This window comes from Sprattus sprattus (genome assembly GCF_963457725.1).
Source record: "Sprattus sprattus genome assembly, chromosome: 5".
Taxonomy (NCBI): domain Eukaryota; kingdom Metazoa; phylum Chordata; class Actinopteri; order Clupeiformes; family Clupeidae; genus Sprattus; species Sprattus sprattus.
Genome location: NC_137924.1, coordinates 4,942,808 through 4,964,845, shown reverse-complemented (window position 1 = coordinate 4,964,845; position 22,038 = coordinate 4,942,808). Strand labels below are relative to the sequence as shown.

The 22,038-nt window shown below is 43.4% G+C and overlaps 2 protein-coding genes across 2 annotated transcripts in view; both read left to right on the top strand.

Moving 5' to 3' along the window:
- Positions 1-9,685, top strand: part of LOC308365838 (zinc-binding protein A33-like) — a 14,968-nt gene extending 5,283 nt beyond the window's left edge. Inside the window, exon 6 of the mRNA XM_080839441.1 lies at positions 8,916-9,685. Coding sequence (XP_080695567.1) covers positions 8,916-9,445 — 530 coding nt within the window. The 3' untranslated portion in view covers positions 9,446-9,685. The remainder of the gene's footprint in view (positions 1-8,915) is intronic.
- Positions 1-22,038, top strand: part of LOC308365952 (E3 ubiquitin-protein ligase TRIM35-like) — a gene marked incomplete at both ends in the record, with an annotated part of 83,547 nt that overhangs the window by 18,908 nt on the left and 42,601 nt on the right. The gene's annotated exons all lie outside the window — the stretch shown is intronic.

The window sequence follows — 22,038 nt, the reverse complement described above, 5'->3', positions numbered from 1 at the left end:
TTAATCCCGTGGGGAAATTCTGGGATCTTGCAGCTCTCACATATTTACAATAATTACAAACAATACAGACATTACAAACAATACAATTCAATTCAGCTATGTACATGGTGTAAAGTGCATAATAATTAAAGTTTCATGGCAGCTGGAACGAATGACCTCCTATGTCGCTCAGTCCTTGATCTTGCCCTTAAGTGCACACCAAGAGCAAATGTAAATAACATGCATGACCGACTCTCCTGGCTGAAAGTTGATGAGAGGCTAAAAGCATCACTTCACCTCATGGCTGTTTGCACTGGATACTAGTTTGTATTACTAATTTGTTTATTTATCTACTCATTTATCCTTTTTCCTATTTGTCATCTTTTGTTTTGTGTGTTGATGGTTAAGGTGTTTAGTCTTTTTTTCCTTTCTTTAATCTGGTGTTTGAATGTTGATTTCTTCTTTGTTGTATGCTTTTCCTTTTCCTTTATCTGTTGTTTGTGTGTTGATTTCTTCTTTGTTGTATGCTTTTCCTTTTTATCTGTTGTTTGGTACGTTGTTTTCTTGTGTGGACCCCAGGAAGAGTAGCTGGTGTCTTCGGCATCAGCTAATGGGGATCCGAATAAAATCAATTCAAATCAAACTGTTCTTCCAGTGAACAGTACCGCTCTCACATGTCGATAAACGGAGGATTCAGAATGATGGAGAGAAGCTTAATTTTCCATTGCTATGGATGTGCCAGGGTGTGTGGTATTGCAGCCTGTTTTAATGCTTTGACAACAAGATTCCGGTACGCCAAACACATTATCTTTTTTATCACCCTACTGTTTTGAAAGACTTCATATAGCTGTGTTCAACTGATTTCTTTTTGGGAATGATACGTTTTTGTTTTCCGAGTCCGCTTTGCCTGGAATTCAATCTTCTGAAATGTGCTCAGGGTTTCCCCCAGGATTTCCTGTAAGGTGCGGTGGCACCTCAGCGGGGGGTCTGGGGTTAAATTTTGTATTTCTTAGATGCAATTTCCTGCATTTTAACCGAATTGTGGGCCCAGTTTCAGCTCAATACAGAACTGTACTTTTGTTTCTAAATACGGGACAATGTCATTATTTCAGGTCCTTAAAGGTGTACAAAGTATGGGTCCTCATGAGCTACCTATTTGGCAAAACATGATCGGTGTTATACAGCCACGGTTTAAACCTAGGCTTTTCAACCCATGTTGGGTCCCAACCTGAAGCCCTGTGTTTGCCAGGTTTTTTATTGTTGTTGGTTGGCTGGCTCTTCTCACTGTCTTCCCTCACATCTGACTCTCTTGGTTCTAGGCAGCATTCTCCTGCTCCACTACTACTACCTGCCTATATTTCATTTCAAAACATTACATGTTGAAATATGATGACAAAATATTACTGTTTACAGTAGCCTACTTCACATACATTGTGTGACTACTATGACTATTGTTACTGACTACTGATACTGTCATCATAAGAAGATTTAGCAAAAGGGGCAGGTGTTTATTTTGGGGATATTTACACTGCACGCATAGTAGCCTGCTTGCTGAAGCCTAATGATGCTGTACAGCGCTTGCTACAACTACGTCATTAAGCAGGGTGCCGCAAAGTGGTCAACAAGTCAAACAAGAGAAGGCGGTGCTGAAAGGCAAAACACACACACACACACGAACGCATGTCCAAGTGGGGTTATGAATTCACAGGATATCTCGAGGTTAATTTGAGAAATGGCTCTTTCCTTTTTTTAGTGAAGTATTTCAGCAAACTCATCTGAAAAAGAGGACAGAGTGAGACGATCTAAATGCATTAGAATTATTATCTTTGAAGAGGACGCGTTGACATTTTGGATTCGAAAACTCCGGCGGGAATTACTAGCTATTAGGCTACTTGTTTAACTGTTCTTGTATTTATTACGAACGAAATCGCTAAGTTGGTCGGCTTGTCCTTAGCCTAACTAATAGATCTATGAGCTCTGCGAAGGTGTCCGCCTATTTTAAAACCACGCAGGCCTCGGACTTGCTACCTTTAACAAACTTTGCTCTGTTGTCATCCGCTACAAGTGCAGGGCTCATTGAGGGACCACACACAGCTGTGCGTTTAGAAATGACCGTTACTGAAGCTTATTTACATTTAGCCTCCCGAAATAGACGCAATGTGAGAAACCAGCCGTCTACGTCTACAACATATTAGGCCTACGATGTAACCCCTGCACAATGTTCAACAACTTGTTCTCACATGTAAAATAAAATTAATTCAACGTCACGTACCTCTGATCCAGTTGTTCGGTTTCTAGTTTGAGGGCCAGTGTGTCAGAAACGAGAGAGGGGGCGGGGGGAGTATGTAAACCGGCTGTGGTAAGCCGTGGATGCCGTGGAACGCTGATCAAGTGCGGGAAAGGCAGACGAATCCTTTGATGTGGCAAATAACACACCAAAAAACAGGGCTCCGATTTTTTCCGATGCGTGGCGGGGAATGACGAAGGTGCGGCGGCCCGCCACGCTGAAATGAACGTAGCGGAAACCCTGGTGCTATACAGTTTTCACTCCGAGAGTAATTAAGGGATCTCATTGGGTTGGTAAAGAATAAATAAAAGAAGAGTTGATTTTACTGTAATGTGACCACCCTGTTTGTGTTATCCCCTAGTGTAGTGTATGAGCCATAACATTGGTGGGAGGGGTACACGCAATAGAGTTTTCAGAAAAAGGCCCCAAATAGCCCAAGTAGAGCAATAGCCTGAATAGAATCCTTGATAGAGCCTGATGGAGCCGTTTCCAGAGAAAGGCACACACACACATACACATACAGACACACACACACACACACACACACACACACACACACACACACACACACACACACACACACACACACACACACACACACACACACACACACACACACACACACACACACACTGTCTCAAACACAATCACACACTGTCCCAGAAATGATAGAGCCGTTTCCAGAGAAAGGCTTAGTCCCAAGCAATGTTCCCTCTAAGCTGCGCGCGTGCGCAGCCGCGCAGGCCAGTCGAAGAGGCCGCGCAATATATTTTTCAGACCACGCACATTTTTCAGACCGCATAAACGATTTTTTTTTTAGGGTTTAAAAATCTGAGCATCAAAGGGGATGTAGGCTAGTTAATAAACATTTAAAATACTGACATGTTTGACAACCAAGCCGGATGTGCGTTAGAATGTTTACATACAAAATGTCCTTTAGCTCTCTTGCCGGTCTCTGCTCCAGCAGTTATATAGCCTGGGTGACATCCGTTTGTACGCGTTCCACTGATCAAGCTGAACAAACGTTTGTTCAGCAGAAGGCAGCACTCAGTGGAACGCGTACAAACGGATGGCACCCAGGCTAGCAGTTATAGGCTACCATGGCGAAAAGAAAGGCAGAGCAGGTGCCCCAGAAAAAGGTCTGCCTAACGTTTAAACATGAGCGGCTAGATGAAATAGTCCAAACTGACTCAGGTAGGATAAAACTTTCAGACATACTTACATATGCTCGGAGGCAAACGCGAAAATAGTTCGCTCGTGGGAAAACATGCAGTGAACAAAAGTGACATTATTCTGTTTGTCCTTAAAGTTTGTGAGCACTTGCATGCCCGCTTCCCTGAGCTGAGTGGGCTGCCTTTGAGCCGGACACGTTGGATCGTGCAGTTAGTAAAATTGATCATGGGCTGAATGACGTGACAAATCTGGCGAAAAGGTTCGAAGCGCTTCTGGAGGAAGCATAATATGCGGTCCCGGGACGCATTTGTCGAATTCAAGTTCATGGTTATTGAAAAAAGGTGGTGGCTGAAAAGTGAGCATTTTCCAGATCTGGTACAACTTTGACATTTGTGGCACATCCAAGCATCTAGCGCCGACTGTGAACACGGTTTCAGTCTAATGAATGCCACTATGTCAAACTCGTGAAGCGAGAAGATTTGAGGTAGAAATTTCCAATATTTTCAAAGTGATCTTGATAACTACAACAACATTTTGACATATGTATAGTCAGAAAGGTGTTTCTTCCATAGGCCTGCAGACAAGATGAGCCAAACAGCCAGATAGGCCTAGCTCCCTCAATGTAATTCGAATGACATGTTTTGTAGCTTAGTTTGTTGCAAACCACTCCAGTTATTACATTTTTTATAAAGGCTACCTTTAGGGGAAAATATACCATAATTACTATATTTATTGTAAAGCACTGCATTAGCATTTTTCTTTCAATTAAGTTCTACTTAAATGTTGTACCTGCTGAGAAATGACTAAACACCTTGGATACTTTTATTTTGTGTATATCATTATCATTCATAACCAGTGAACCAGGCATAACCTCCCTTAACCTTATTTATTTTCAACCAAAGATCCTTTAAGTTCAACTAAACTGACTGGTAAAACACCATCATTAAAATGTTCCAAAGTCCAGCCATTATAAAGGATATTGGATAAATATCAACCTTGTAGACTTATTGATGCATTTGCTGTCATCTCTTTGGAAACCTATGGCTAACGCAGGCTCGTGGTCATTTTTGTAAGGTCGCGTGGTTTACGAATTGCTCACATTGGTGAAATGTGCGCTCAGAATAAAAAATATTTGCTCAGTGCTGAAAAAAATTAGAGGGAACATTGGTCCCAAGGGGGGAGAGAGAGAAGGAGAGAGAGAAGGAGAGAGAGAGAGAAGGAGGGAAGGAGAGAGAGAAGGAGAGAGAGAAGGAGAGAGAGAGAGAGAGAGAGAAGGAGAGAGAGAGAGAGAGCGAGAGAGAGAGAGAGAGAGAGAGAGAGAGAGAGAGAGAGAGAGAGAGAGAGAGAGAGAGAGAGAGAGAGAGAGTTTTAGGATCTTAGGGGTTAAAGTTTTTTGGAACCGTGCCGGATTTCCGGCGTTTGGCTGCGAAAAAAAAGTCTATATACAGTATATAAAATAAACACATCCTGATATCATCATCATCACTTTCGAGTTCATGAGTTTCTGCCAGGAAAGGAGCACAACTCTCCCGTTCTCAAAAAATAATATTATTATCCAATCAGAAGTAGATTAGGGTGGGTCTTGGGAAAATGTGCTTCAACCACCGACTTCTCTATATCGCTCTGCCTATGCTGCGTAGATGCCCAGGCGAGTAGGATGGAGAGTATGTTCATGAACCTGGGGAAGATGCCCTCGTAGTTGATAAAGGATTGAAAAAGAAATGGCACTGGGCATGGATAGAAGAGATAGGGAAGGACACTAAGGGCCTGATTTACTAACAGGATTGCGCCCATTTCTGGCGTAAAATAGCGGTCGTAAACATAAAACGGTATTTACTAAGGGGCCGCAGCGCATATTAACGCCTGTGGGTGTGAACAGGGGAGGTAACGTGGAGGTGGGTGGTAACGTAGGCGTGTGAGGCGCAATTTACATGGGAGGAGACAAGGTAAGTGCGCCTAATGATGTCATGCGTGGTATTTACTAAACTGCCTGTCGAGCGCACGTCTCCAATTTGCAGGATAATTCTCCGCCTCATAAAAGCACGTCTTAACAAGGAAGCGCATTTCCACTGAGTCTGAATACGTTGATATGGCAGCAGTAATAAGAGCAAGGCGAAGACATAGACAGAGGCAGCGCACAGAAATATTTTTTTCAACTCGTATAACACTTTTTCAATTAAGCGAACCAGAAATCATTAGACGGTACAGGTTAACCAGCCACGCAATAAATCAATTACTGGACCAGATCAGAGACGACATCTAACCCTCCAACCGGAGATCACATTCCATTCAATCAGTTGGTAAACATTGCAAATATTGGCACCGGATCATTTCAAACAGTTATAGTATCAGCAGTTGATATATCTCAGCCTTCACAAATATTCACACAGGTACTCGAAGCATTGCTATGGCGCACTGGTCAATACATTTCCCCACTGCCACAGCTGAAATTATAGACATCAAACAGGACTTTTTTTTAAATCGCAAACTTTCCGAACGTAATATGAACCATTGATTGCACCCACGTCCATATATATTGTAGTGAACCCATGTCCCTTGTAGAAATAATTATTCTCGCCATGTACACATCTAAATTGTTATAATAGACAGTTTATGCATTAATGCCACCAATAGCATATTCTTTATAATCGTGTTCTTTTAAACATCTTGCTGTAGCTGATGGCGGGCAGAACAACAATATAGCAGCAATATAGAATCAGGTTCAGTGATTGAGCGAACGTGAATCAATATATCTATCTCCAATTCGCTGAAGCTTCATTTTCTCTTCCTAAATAAATACCACGGAAAATGCGGAAAAACACTGTGCGTTAATGTGCGAACGCAGTTTAAGCAGCGGTCGCAATGTTAGTAAATCAGTTTGCCCAGCGCAGATCTGGTTTGATAAATACCAAGTAAAATGCGCAAAAACACTGTGCGTTAATTTGCGAACGCAGATTAAGAAGCGCTCGCATATTAGTAAATCAGGCCCTAAGCCTTTTGGTAGCTGGTGTAAGAGGTTAGGAGAAGCAGGTGCTTCTCTGCACTTTGTGCTCGAAAAAGCTACTATATGCAACTAGCGGGGGAAAAAGTGCTTCCACGTCATGAGTTAGACCCCACTCTTAGAGCAGCTGTTCACGCTCTCCAACACACAACGCTGTTACCGGGATCAACAACCACAGCTGACGTACCGGCATCAATAACTGACCATGTGTCTGACCTGAAAATACGCCTGTACACGTTCATTGCAGAGCACGATCTGTCTTTCAGGCTCGCCTAACCTCTGGTGAATTTATGCCAAAAAATACCTGAAGACAAAATTGCTATTTTATATTAATTTCCTAGTATTTAATTGACAATTATTTATTTTGATATCTCCAGTTCACTGTTGCACTGCAAAGGTTTAAAAAAGCGAATCGCTGTCCTTTTTCATATACACTGTATATCCTAAATGGTTGCAAATCAAATCTTCTTCCACTGACTGAAATTCACATACCCTTATAACATGTTACCTTGTGATTGTAGGTCATCTTGTAACCTTTCAAGGACAAAGCTTATTGCTGACCTTTCTTGGCATTGTAGTTTCAAAAGTCCCACCATACTCTGCAATCATTCATTTCTAAATGTTTTTTTTGTTTGTTTGGGTTGTTTTTCTTTAACCCTGCGAATGTGTCCATGTCACATGACGACCCAGCAGAAACACACAGACACACACACACACACACACACACACACACACACACACACACACACACACACACACACACACACACACACACACACACACACACTGCACACACACACAGACTGTGACAAGCTCTAAGGCTCGTCACAACAAACCAAAATACACAAAGCACAGGGACACACCCCCCCAGGTGGTTGATCACTGGCACCTGGAAGACAGAGAGTGAACACAGCCCGCACGCACTCAATTGACACACAATCATGCCAACAAAACAGGCAGAGCAGGGTAGCGGTTTAGCAAGCTAGATTCCAGGCTAAAAAAAGAGAACGCCCCTTTAATGGGTTCAGCGAAGCAACTTACCATTCCATTACCATAGTAACATATCGCTTAGCACTAACCTGCTCCAGGGCAGGCTATACTAAATTTAGCTGGCTAAACTTGCCACACCCCTGGCAAAAGGAGGGATCCCATTGACCAAGGACTAAAAGGAGTCATATTAGATAGTTTGGTTAGCGTAGGGAGAGAGTTCTGTGCGATCCACCAAGATCCATTTTCCCTTTTTTGTGAGTGGTAGCCTACGTTTTTGTAATGTCGGCGATGCGGAGAACAAAGCACTCATAATTATATGACAGTGTTATATTGACAGTAACCCATCTCCCTTACGGAGATATTGGCGAAAGTTGTTTAAGATCTTGATTTTATGTCCCTTCTACAATCATGATGTTATTAACCATACGTCATCAACAAATGCAACTTACATCATTGCAAACGTATAGTTTTGCAAACGTGTCTAGTTTTTGTGCATTAGTGAATAAAGTCTACATCAGTCTACTTCACAGCGTATCTTTTTTGTAGAAAAGGTGGATGCATGATAAGAGGAGAGAAATACACACAATATATTTTCATTGCTTCAATTTATTTAATTTCTTATTAATCGATTTACATTTAATCATTTCGCAGACGGTTTTATTCAAAGCGATTTACAAGAAGATGTAAAACTACAATTACTACGGAGGCGAAGGGGGTCGAACCATGCATGCAATCCATGAGCTCTAACCGCTACACCAAAGTCACATATTCCACCTTGGAAAAAATATCACGGCTTAGACAGCCTATACACAGATAACTTAACTAGACGATTTTTTATTTTAGCACACGTCGCCAGACTTGGCCTGTTCTCATTTAGCGAGCTTTATTATCTCATGTCGCGAGCTAAATTAATTATCTTAGCTTCAGTTGTACGCCGAACAGGGCCCAGACGAACCTTAAATGGTTCGTCACACACACATACACCATACCCACACACACCATACACACACACACACACAAATACATACATGCACCAAACACACACACACAAACACACATATATGTGCCCTACTACAGCTCAGAGTGTCTTTGCTTCTTCTCTCATAAGGCCAGCAGGTACACATAAACACACACACACACACACACACACACACACACACACTCATCGCCCCCACTAGAGCTTATAGTGTCTCTGCTTCTGTTCTCATGAGACCACACTCACACACACACACAGACACACACAGGAATCAATGAATGTATGTCATGCTTTGAAAACACACCAATTGCATTACCAATGAATATTAGGCAACATGAGCCACACCCACTTCTGGCCTTCTATCCGAAACCAGACCCAAAGACAGATCATCTTGATGGTTTAACAGATACAAATACAGATACAGATATTGACCTCTAGATTGTATATGTGTATGTTTCTCCTTGTGTGTGCTCTTTCCACCTAAACCATTTGTGTTTCTCACTCTGCAGCTCCTGTGACTCTGGATCCCAACACTGCACACCCACGACTCATCCTGTCCGAGGATCTGACCAGTGTGAGAAAGGGTGATGAGAGACAGCAGCTTCCTGATAACCCAGAGAGATTGGGTAAGGGCTGTGTCCTGGGCTCTGAAGGCTTTAACTCAGGGACTCACTGCTGGGATGTGGAGGTTGGAGAGAACACATGGTGGTTTGTGGGTGTGATGACAGAGTCTCTCCAGAGGAAGGGAGACTATACCTCCATGAGTGGACTGTGGTCTGTGTATTATAAAGATGGTAAATATAGAGCACGTTCTACACCACAGCCCCCCACTCCCCTCACAGTGAAGCAGAAACTCCAGAGGATCAGAGTGCAGCTGGACTGGGACAGAGGAGAGGTGTCATTCTCTGACCCTGATAATAACACACACCTACACACTCTCACACACACTTTCACTGAGAGAGTGTTTCCATACTTTGCTAGTGGCTGTAAACTCTCTCCTCTGAAGATCTTACCAGTGAGTACTTCAGTGAAAATATAGCAGCACAGCAAGAGATGATGTCACTTAATTTTGCACTCTGACTAATTGGTTGTTTTGTAAGTTGCCTTAAGAAAATCCCACATATAGGCCGCAAGGTGAAGCACGAAAAGTCCTTTAGAAAATGAATCCCGTTCCACTCACTGGCATCTACACAATCTTTAGCTTATAAAAAAGAACGAGTCGTGGTTAGTTACCAAAAAAAAGTTCGTCGCTGATTTTCCAGTCGATTGTCTATATGGCTTTGTTTTATGCAGAACTAGAGACTTCAGAGCGTAATAAGATTTTTGTCGGGAGCCGTGCCACGGTTCGACACGTGATCATGCTACACCAATGAGAAGGCTGCATTTGTCAACAGAATGGAAAAATGGCGGCTCCCGTGTGGTTAGAAACATCGTTAAAGATAGAGGAAAACACTTGAACATCCTCAAAATTGGGCTAAATTAATTCTAATTAGTGCTGTATACATAGCCGCGTCCACGAAGAACAATGAGGTAAATATACGATAATGTTATTTTTATGTTAAGTCATTTAGATCAAGTTTGACATACATGGGCATACACATTACTGACGATCTTACATGGACTGTGAACACCCAGCACACCGAAGAAATCAAGGCAAAGACTGTACTTCCTACGTCAGCTGAGGTGATCTTAACTATGAGAAATCATAGGCTTAGATGATACACAAACAATTCCATGCAACATTGTAAGAAGTCATGAGCATTTCTTAGAAATCACAAAGAAATGAGGACATCGTCTGACAGATGAACAAAGACAAGAATTATGACTCTGGATGTCACTTCCACCAGCTCCAAAGGTGATCCTTGAGCTGGTTCACTGCCCCTGCAAAAACTATGTTTGCCTGCGAGTTTAACTAACTTTGAAACTATGGATTTAAGAAAATGGGCAAAAACTTAAGGTGGCAACAACCACACACACACTCCACATACAAACACACCCACATACAGTAGGCTACACACACATTTCACTCCACATCGACACATACACACAGGTGAGATTTCATTCACAACAATAAACCCTCATTCCCCTATAACATTACAGCTCCACTCCCAGATTCTCTCTCTCCCACACGCACACACACACTTACAGAAATACAATAATCATCCCAACTTTAGAAATCCAGCGAGGGGGTTGACTTTTCCTCATTGATCTGGAGCACTCACACCTAATTGTAAGCCCTGTCAGACCCTCGTTTGTAATTGTGATTAACATTGAATAAGGGTTAAATACATTATATCAATAAGACACAGCACAAAATACAGTTGTAATAAGGATGATAAGTGCAACGGCCCAGTGGTTGAGAAACACTGCACTAGGACATCAAGTCTGAAATGCCATCAGCGGTTGCACAGTGAAGAAAAGCCACGTAAATGCTTGAATTCTGAAGTGTGAAGTTTGCCCTTCTCAAATGCATATGTTGATACTCATGCCAATGTGGAAAAACTTCTAAACAAGCTGGGTCTTTAAAACGTCACCTGATAGTACATGGCAGGGAAGGTCCACATAAATGTGCCTGACCTTTTATATGTTTACAATATGTAAAGGCATTTTCACTGGCATTTTCATATGCAACAACATACTATGTGGGAAAACATTTACAAGGTCTTCAACTCTGTTTGTGTGTGTGTGTGTGTGTGAGTGTGAGTGGAAGAGAAGACTGGAGAGAAGCCTCGTGAAGGTGCCCAGTGTGTGCACACTCACACTCACACACATGCACATCCTCATATAGGCTGTAAGGTGAACCCTGTTTTCGTTTCAACCCGCTACACTGTCTGGCATCTACAGATGTGGCAGTCATTGCAGTAAGTGTGCAGACAGATTTGCCATGCACTTTATATGTTTTCACAGGGACTGGCAACAGGACATGTATCATTGACATTACCAAGGTGTCATCAGCTCTTGGAACCAGTGTGTGTTCAGCCTTGATCGGAATTCAAACATTCTCTGGGTGTGACTCCACAAGTGCCTTTAATGGCAAAGGAAAAAGAAAGACATTTTCTGCTGCATGTGAGAAAGATGAGTACCTAAAGGCTTTTAAAAGTTTAGGTACTAACTTTAACTTGGAGCAGTTAACATTTGCATTTCTTTGCCAGTATGTATGCCACTTATATGATCAGTCGGCTGCTGATAATGTAAATAAAGCTAGGTTCAAGGCTTTCTGTATGACATCATCAGCCTTCCCAGAATTATCCATTCCCCCTACCACTGATGCCCTCCATCAGCACTGCAAAAGGGCAAACTACCAGGCTGCAATAATGAGGTCCTGTCTCAAACACAATATAAGTGCTCCATCACCTGCTGGATATGGTTGGCAAATAGAGGATGGGAACTTGCACGTCACCTGGATGACTAGAAATCCGGCCCCTGACAGTGTTTTGCATGTGATACACTGTGCCTGCAAAGGTGCCTGTGAGACAGACAGATGTTTTTCTGCAGGATTGTGTTGCATGTAGTTGACCTATGTCGTTGCTGTAGTTGTGCCAAAACAAAAGAATCTGAGGAACTGGAAGATAACTGTCCTGACACGGACACTAACAGTGAGAACTGAGTGTCCCTAATCTGTTATTTCTTATTCAGTTTTGTACAGTTTTATATATCATATTTCATGTTTCATAAAGAGTGTGTTTATGGTTCATTAGTGTTGTTTTCATTTGTGGAAGAATGAATGAATGAACAAACAGATGGTCATTGGTATTTACAATTACTGCCTTTTATTGATACATGGAGGTTTATTTGTCACATACATAAAAATACTACTGTTTTTTTCTGTGCGAGTGTGAAGAAAGAAAGATCAAGAAATATTTTTCATAAATAGCAAGATGGATTTTAAAGAGCAGTGTGTGATGTTTTATAGTCATTGTGTGTGTTCAGGATAAGGAATGCTTGAGGAAAGAAGCTCCTCCTCAGTCTCTCTGTTCTGGTCTTGTAGCAGCAGAGACGTTTGCCTGACCTCAGTGTTTTGAAAAGTCCATGGTCAGGATGTTAAGAATCCTTTACAATACCTTGGGCGCTGGTAGGTAGGTCTTTTCTTGTAGGTCTCCTGCAGAATATGGAGAGATGCTCTGATGATTCGGTGCTGCAGTCACAGGCTGTACAGTTCCCATACCAAGTGATGCTGTCAGGACACACAGCTGATGGTGCTGAACTTCCTCAGCTGATGTAGGAAGTACAGTCTTTGCCTTGATTTCTTCGGTGGGTGTTCACAGTCCATGTAAGATCGTCAGTAATGTGTATTCCCATGTATGTCAAACTTGATTTAAATGACTTAACATAAAAATAACATTATCGTATATTTGCCTCATTTTTATTCTTGGACGCGGCTATGTATACAGCACTAATTAGAATTAATTTAGCCCACTTTTGAGGATGTTCGGATGTTTTCCTCGATCTTTAACGATGTTTCTAACCACACGGGAGCCGCCATTTTTCCATTCTGTTGACAAATGCAGCCTTCTCATTGGTGTAGCATGATCACGTGTCGAACCGTGGCACGGCTCCCGACAAAAATCTTATTACGCTCTGACGTCTCTAGTTCTGCATAAAACAAAGCCATATAGACAATCGACTGGAAAATCAGCGACGAACTTTTTTTTGGTAACTAACCACGACTCGTTCTTTTTTATAAGCTAAAGATTGTGTAGATGCCAGTGAGTGGAACGGGCTGAAACGAAAACCGTGTTCACCTTACGGCCTAATATGTCATGTGAATCGAATTCTGTAAATATTACAAATTGGAGGTAAATTATCTTTGACATCCTTCAGTTGACGTATAATCAGCTTCAGCTTCTTGAGTCTGATCAGACTCTGAGGTCCTGAAACAGTGGAGCAGCTCAGCTTCAGCTTCATTAGTCTGATCAGACTCTGAGGTCCTGAAACAGTGGAGCAGCTCAGCTTCAGCTTCATTAGTCTGATCAGACTCTGAGGACCTGAAACAGTGGAGCAGCTCAGCTTCAGCTTCATTAGTCTGATCAGACTCTGAGGTCCTGAAACAGTGGAGCAGCTCAGCTTCAGCTTCATTAGTCTGATCAGACTCTGAGGTCCTGAAACAGTGGAGCAGGTCAGCTTCAGCTTCAGTAGTCTGATCAGATTTGAGGTCTGTAGAGAGCACACACACTGATGAGAAAAACAAATGAAAGCTGTTTGAATGGAAAGGATATTGTATAATTGTATATACTATATATAATGTATTATATAATTGTTTTTTGTCTTGAATGATGTGTTTTAAGATAATTGTATTGTCTTGGCGCTGTACAAAAATAAAATAAAATTGAACTGAATTGAATAGGTCCATATCGTCTAAATTAATTTCTGATGAAGAGTTATGGAGCAATATAATCATTTAATACACAAAATGCATAATGTCCTTCCAAGTTAATTTATATATAAGTTACAGATGTTTTGATTTGGACTTAAGTGTGTGCTAAATACTATAACCATAACCTTTATCATTAGTAAAGCACCAACCCAGTCCACAGGCTCCACAGACAGGGCTAGAGGACAGGAGCGGAATGCCTCCCTCAGGGACACAAACAGGGGTGTTGATTGGGGTTAAGGGTCAACAGCGGATACTATCCCATTTTAGGAAGGTACAACTCTGTGGGAAGGTAAGGTGCAGTTACATCCAACATACTGAAATACTGCCATCTGTTGGTGGAATACTGCAACACGAATTGTAGTGGCAAAAAACAGCTTTTGGGTTTCTTCCTTTAAGAAACCCAATCCAATCCTATTCCTATGTCCTATATCCTTGATTTGCCACCATGGAGAAAGCAGGGGGAGCGTGGTCAAGACTCGTAGCTCTGTCCAAATAACCCAACGCAAAAGGGAGTTTGACTGTATAATGTTGCCGGTTTTATTGCAGAAAAACGTTACAAAAATAAGGATGCAATTGCAGTATCAAAGTTTTAAAGTGCAACAATTGCACGGGTCCAAATGGGGACAGCGTGGTTAGGCCTCAGCTTCACGCCTCAGCTTCACTTATTTTGCGTCCCGCCTTCTCCTCGTCATGCCCGTCTGGCAGCCTTTTAAAGGGTGGCACCGTCACCACCTATAGAGAGCGCACACTCGAAATTCCATAAAAGGAAAAATCAATAAATCATTACAAAATACAAAAACCTAAATGCGGCTCCTACACACCGGCCCCTAATTGTTCTCTATAGAATCAATTACTTCAATGAACATAAAGGAGCCAAAGAGGGGCAATTTATCAATAAAGTAAATAAGCTCTTAATGCTTTCAGAAGTATGTAATGCATAATGGTTTAGAGAAGGTATAAAATCATGTATACATTACATTCCTTTCTCATGTGATCAGGAGCCCTGGTCACTCTTCAGACTCAAGGATTTGGCACAGCTTGGTGATGGGCCTCTCAAGGACTGAAGTCTTTGTCTTGAGCTTTACTGACCGCACCAGACCCCTTGCATCAGGATTGGTTTCCAGCACTCTTCCTAATGGCCAGGACCCTCGAGGAGCAGTGGGGTCAACGACCAGGACAATGTCTCCCACAGTCAGGTTTCTCTTTACTGAAGTCCATTTCTGCCTCTCCTGCAGCAGCAGAAGATATTCCTTGGTCCACCTTTGCCAGAAAAGGTCGGCCATGTACTGGACCTGTTTCCAGCGACGTCTGGCATGGATGTCGGACTTCAAGAAGGTTCCAGGGGGTAGGATTGGCTTGGCTTTCAGTAGCAGGAGGTGATTTGGGGTCAGTGGCTCTAGGTCATGTGGGTCTGAGGACACTGTACAGAGAGGACGATTGTTCAGGATTGCCTCCACCTCGCAGAACAGTGTTTGGAGGCCCTCATCATCAATGGACTGTTGATGGAGAGTAGAGTTCAGCACCTGGCGGACAGATCTTATGAGCCTTTCCCAGGCTCCGCCATGGTGTGATGCTGATGGTGGATTGAAACTCCATTCGATTCCATCTGGGAGCAAGGCATCTTGGATTTTCCTCTCGTTCAGGGACATCAGGGCCCTCTTGAGCTCTCCGTGTGCACCCACCAGGTTCGTTCCATTATCAGACCTGATGTGCTTCACCTGGCCCCTCCTGCAGACAAATCTCCTCAAAGCATGAATGCATGAGTCTGTGTCAAGTTTAAAAGCAATTTCCAAATGAATAGCTCTACTACACATGCATGTAAAAAGAACTCCATACCTTTTGATAGCAGTTCTCCCTCGTTTCACTTCAAACGGGCCAAAGTAGTCCAACCCGACATTGGTAAATGGAGGGAGGTCAGGTAGGATTCTTTCTAACGGCAAATCTGCCATTTTCTGTTCACCTGCTTTGCCCCTTGAACGTCGGCACATGACACATTTTGAGAGCACCTTCCTTGCAACTGAATTGCCTTTTACAATCCAGTACCTTTTCCGGAGCTCCGATAGCATGTGGTTTCTGCCATTGTGGCCACAGCGTTCATGGATGTGTCTTAAAAGAAGTATTGAGATGTGCGAGTCTTTGGGCAAGATGCAGGGGTGTTTGGTTTCCTCAGGCATTGCAGATTTGTGCAGTCGGCCACCTACTCTCAGAATGCCCTCGTCTAGGACAGGATCAAGCCTGCAGATCTTACTGCCCTTGTGCACTCTAGGTGGGGTCATTTCCAGTGTTGCAATTTCAGCACTGAATGCTTGTCCTTGGGTGTATGTGACGACTGACCTTTCTGCCTCTGCCAGATCTTCAACAGTGAGGAGTTGTCCACCATGGTAGGTCCTGAAATCATCTACCTTTTTCCTGCTTGAGCGGGTGCTGATTCGAGATGAGGGCTGCTCCTTTCCTCTTTTCACAATCAGCATCAACATCTTTTTCAGTCTGAGATACCATGCCACTGCTTTAAGTAGTCTCCTCCAGTCAGAGAAGAATAAAATAAGCTGGTCTGTGGGTGTCGCAGGGTTCACTACTGCTGCCAATACAGTAGCACTTTTCCTGACCTCTGGATCGTCCTGTGACACCGAGTCCAATACTTTCTCCACTGGCCAACTTTCCTTTGTGTTCCATAAGAATTCAGGGCCATGTATCCATCTCCTTTGGTCCATGAATCTTACTGCATTCAATCCTCTTGATGAATCGTCAGCAGGATTGTCCTTGGTGCTTATGTATCCCCATTGGGACAGGTCTGTATTGTCCCAAATCAGTGAGACCCTATTGGCTACATAGGTCTTATACCTGGCTTGGTCATTAGCAATGTACTTGAGCACTGTTTGGCTATCAGTCCAGAAACATGAAGGCTTTAAGTCAAGGTGTAACTCTCTTCTCAACATTCTGTCTACCTTCACCAGCAATGCTGCAGCTGCCAGCTCCAGTCGTGGCACGGTGATGTTCTTAAGGGGTAGAACTCTAGACTTTCCAAGGACCAAAGTGACGTGAATGACATCCTGCTTGTTCAACTGTCTGATGTAGCTGACTGAGCCATAGCCAATCTCACTGGCGTCGGCGAAGTGATGAAGCTCGGCACAGCTGGTCATTCCATAGCCCTTTGGTTTCAAACAGCGCGGCACTCTGAAGCCTTTGATCCCATCCAGGCTGTTGGTCCATTCCATCCACTTTTCAGACACTGGCTGGGGCAGAGGCTCGTCCCATGCGAAGCCTTGCTGGCAGAGCTCTTGTAGCAACCGCTTAGCTGGGAGAATGAGAGGAGCAAGAAAGCCTAATGGATCAAAGATGGAACTAACAACAGAGAGTATGCCTCTGCGGGTGTGTGGTTTTGAGCTCAGGTTGATGTTGAATTGGAAATCATCAGAATCCACGCACCACTGCAGTCCTAGTGCTCTTTCAATGGGCAAACTGTCTTTGTCGAGGTCCAGTGTCTTAATTTCCTTTGCTCTGTGTTCTTTGGGGATTGATGCTAAAACTGCCCTGCTATTGCTGACCCACTGAGTGAGTTGGAACCCACCTTTGCTGCATAGTGCAGTGAGATCTTTCACCAGCTGGATGGCGTCAGATTCATTGTCCACAGACTTGGCACAGTCGTCCACATAAAAGTTGTGCCGGACTGTTTCAGCTACTTGAGGGGGAAAACAACTCTCGTTATCCGCAGCAGTTTTTCTTAATGCAAAGCTAGCAATGCTAGGGGAGGACACTGCACCGAATATGTGCACAAGCATACGATGTTCCTTGGGTGCTTGACTGGTTTCACCTTGTGGCCACCACAGGAATCGCAAGTAATTAACATCAGATCTGGCTACTCTAACCTGATGGAACATTGACTTGATGTCAGACATGATTGCAACAGGCTCTTTGCGAAATCTCATGATCACTCCAATGAGGGAATTTGTCAGGTCAGGTCCCTGCAGCAGTTCGGTGTTAAGGGATACACTCTGGTAAGAGGCAGCACAATCAAAGACTACTCTGAGCTTTTTCTTTTTAGGGTGGTACACCCCATGGTGTGGCAAGTACCATACTTTTCCCGTTGACTGTGCAAGTTCTTCCTGTGGGACCTCCTCTGCATAACTACTCTCAAAGATGTCATTGAAAAATGCAACATATTCCTGTTTGTATTGCTGATCCTTTTCCATTTTCCTTCTAAGGCTCTGGAGGCGCTGTTCTGCAATTTGGCGATTGTTTGGCATACAGACATCAGCCTTTCTGAAGGGCAATTTCAGATTGTAATGTCCATCATTCAGAACTGCCTCATTGGCCATTTTCAGAAATCCTTTGTCCTCAATGGAAACTTCAGTTGTCTCCTCAGAGGCAACCTCCTGATTGTACTGTGAGATCAGAAGCTCCTCTAGCCTTGTCACTGAAATCATATTCACAGTAACACTTTTAGTAATGCCAGTTCCACTTGTAAGTGGCCCATTTACAACCCACCCCAATAGTGTTCTAGCTGCATAAGGGCCCCCACTTTGACTATTAACAACCTCCCACGGCTCTATCAGGGTTGGAGCATTTGTTCCAATTAACAGCTCTACCTTTGCCCTAATGGAGGGGATTTTGACTTCACTTAAATACGCCCATTGCGCTAAGTCCGTCTGTCTTGGGATGTTTTTAGTGGTTACCGGCATTTCCTTCTGAGTGAACGTGTCGGGAAGAGGTGAGAAGTTGTCGCTGTCCAATGCTGAAACTTCAATTCCTGAGACAACGTGCGTGGGAACCGAATTTTCCTGATTCAGTTGATATAACAATAACTGAGCCAATATTTTAGACAAACGGACCACGAGGTGAATCAAATGGGTTCTTTGCGGTTTATTTCTACGTACGCCTGCAGGGAGCCAATTCCACACAAAATAGACAAGGAATGGACTGAAGAGTATTACAGTGTTACAAGTTAAATACTGGTCGATCATGGGAGGATACCTTTGGGGTGATAGGTCAAGGTAGGTCAAGGTGGGCAGAGGGGTATGTGAGTGGGAGGGGAGGGGAGGTTCCCCCACGGAAGGTTCCGGAAGGTCCACACACAAAGGCACATGGTAAATAGGTGATGTGTATTTTATCACCTTGGGAGAGGGGGTGTCTGGAGAGGTTCCGGGGGCTTCATTTAGAATAGGCCACGTCTGAGGGCCTCACCATGGGGGCAAATGGCAAATGGCAGACACACACATGGGAGAGCATGCACGCCCGCAATGCACCCGCAAATACATGAATCAGGGGTTATATCAATTTCCATCAGTCCCCTATTTGAATATGTAAATATTCACATTTAAAAACAATAACCTACTCAGCCATCTCAGGTGGATGGGACTTCTCTCCGCCATGCTCACACCTACGCAATGTTTCTACGCTGGGGAGTTGACCCATAGGCAATAGCCTGTACAGTAACTGGCTTGGAGGGGAAAGTGGTGACTAATACAGAGACATTCCATTGTCTTGTAGACGGCTAAGATAACTGTGATTGCCAGGAAGATACCTACCAGGCCTGACACCGCTGCCCACACTCCCTTGGACGTCTCCAAGGTTATGTGGGACGGGCATCAGTATAACCTGAGGGCATATTCCGGCAGTTAATACAGTCCAACAGTTAATATTATTTAAGCTCTCTGCATAGTCAACCATCATCCAAACAGCCAAGTTTTCAAGGTAGCTATGAGCATAAGCAGGGAGGAGTGCCAAAAGTAACGTACATAAGGGGTGATTACTATGGAATCCCACGGCCGACCAGACCGAATATTTAAAAATAAAGGAATTGAAATGGATGTGGAGAATGTTTCCGACACCCTGCATTAAATGGCAAATAATTCCGTCTATTTTGAGGGGTTGGTCACAAACGACAGGATGTTAGCCCTTCTCTCACAGGCAGAAGCGAAACCTCATTTAGAGGGGAAATTCTTCTGCAGTTTTGCTGTGCAACAACTCTTATTGTAAGCTGTGAGTGATAGTTGCACATCCACCAACCCAACTCACCAAATTAATTATTTTCCCTGCACAGACTACTATATTGACATATATGAGCCTTAACATTCAAGGGCAATTCAGTTCATTGAGTGGTAGTGCCGACAACGTCCAGTTGGAGAAGGGGTTGAAGGAAGTCCGTGGTTGATGGTAGGACCTCTTGTAACCGCGCCTTGGGTGTGACTGAGACAGTTGGGGGGGTGGGGGTGAAATGGTAGAATCCTCCTGGTCTGCGATGCGCCCTCTGGACCCAGATGATGGTGATGAGGATGGTTGCAACAGCCTGAGTGTCTCCACGTCCGAACAGTATCTGAGGAGACAGGAAACAGGTGACAGTATGCATAGCAGAGGCGGTTGGCAGAGCAGAGCACTGATTGACAAAGGCAGATTTATGGAATATGCACATTACATTTCACAGTAGACACAGACAACCCATGGGACATGAACATAAAGACGAGCATGGCCATACCAGACCTACTTACATATCAGGTATGACCGTCATAAGCAGTAAGTTAGTACAACATGCAACATTTAGACGGCGGGTAGTCAAGCAACCTCTTGATTTGGGAAAGATGGTACCATATAGATTTTGATATGCACGTGTCCACTAACACTGATGTGGGAGTGGCCAAACCTACTGGGCAAGGTCCCTTAACTTATCATGGAGAGTCTAAAGCATCTTGTCTTATTACCAATGTAAGCATTATATAAAAATTCCAGATCAAATTGAGTTTAATCATCTGTTCTATGCTGGAAGGAAAATGCTTCAAAGTGGTCATTTTGGAGGGTTACAGACAATGATTTATTTTTTCTAACATATTCTGATTTGTACATTAATTTTAAAACAGTAACATAGGGCTGTTAGTGTTGGAGCTAATTCAGCGACGCCTATATTGACTGTTACTTTCGCTTTTATGTCTGCTTGATCGTTCCCCTCTTGTTCCATACAATACACTGTGCGGTAGTAGGCTACTTGTGAAAGCAATGCCACGACAGTCGTGATTTTGCTGGCGAGACTAATCGGTGTCTATAGTCGTCAAGTATCCCCTCTTTTTCCAAACAGGTCTATAAGAAAGGGCTGTGTGGAAAACATAATTGTCGGCATCTGTTGAGCTGTCCCCTATTAGATTGCATTAAACCATTGCCACATTTAAAATAATTATTGAGAGGTTTTGCGATGACGCTGTAGTCGGGAATGTATTACGCTTGTAGTTCAATAAGCCTGGAAGAACGCAAACCTGAAACAGTCGTGGGTACAGGCAATTTACAAATAACTTAAATTCGTTCTGGCAAAGGGGCTCGACCGTGGCTACCAATACGTGGCAGAAAGTAATTTCAGATAACCCAATCGGAAGGTTGCGGAGATTCAGTTTGACTCATTTACATTTTACATGTCATTTCACTGACGCTTTTTGTCCAAAGCGACCTACAAGGGAGAGAACAATCAAGCTAAGAGCATTGGTGCATTGGTGTAACAATATATAACGACATAGAAAGAAAAAGAAGCGCGCCCGTTACTGCATAGGGGGAGGTTAAGCCAAGGTGCCAGTTAGGAAGGGAGGTGCTCTCTGAAGAGTTGTGTCTTCAAGCGCTTCTTGAAGGTAGAGAGGGACGCCCCTGCTCTGGTAGTTGTTAATGCATTTAAAAGTCGAATTAGGAATTGCCACATCATGAGCTTTGTGTGGGGATGCTATCAATGAATTATCACAATATTGCAGAATACACGAAGGTGCACATGAATTAACAATACTAATAACTGATTTCAGCGACAATTTGTCTGATTCATGAGTAGAAGGCAAATAATCATAAAGCCATTGGATATCTCTTAAACTGAAAACGTGGTGGGGGAGGGGGGGGGGGGGCGGACTAGACTCGTTAAAAATCGTGGATTGGTAAGGGAAATGTGTACGATCAACGTGTGGATGGGGAATGTGGCTGGAGCGCTCACCGATACGTTTCTGAAGCAGAGGCCACTAAGCTTTATGCTGATTGATCGTCACCGTTCATAGCACTAAAAAAAACTCGCATTTGCTCCATAAGTTTAGCGTCTTTATCATATGCAGGTTCAGGGTTTGTATTACTTCTGCGACTCTTCCTGTACTGCTTGCTAGGACATTTTTTATACCAGTGCCCATCCTTTCTGCATGTAAAGCAATGTCCTCGCGAAGGAGGGTTGGCCTGCGATGTATTACCTGTGGGATTAGACATAGCAGAAGGGGCTGTGAAATTTGTGTAGGGATTGGGGGCGAAGTCTG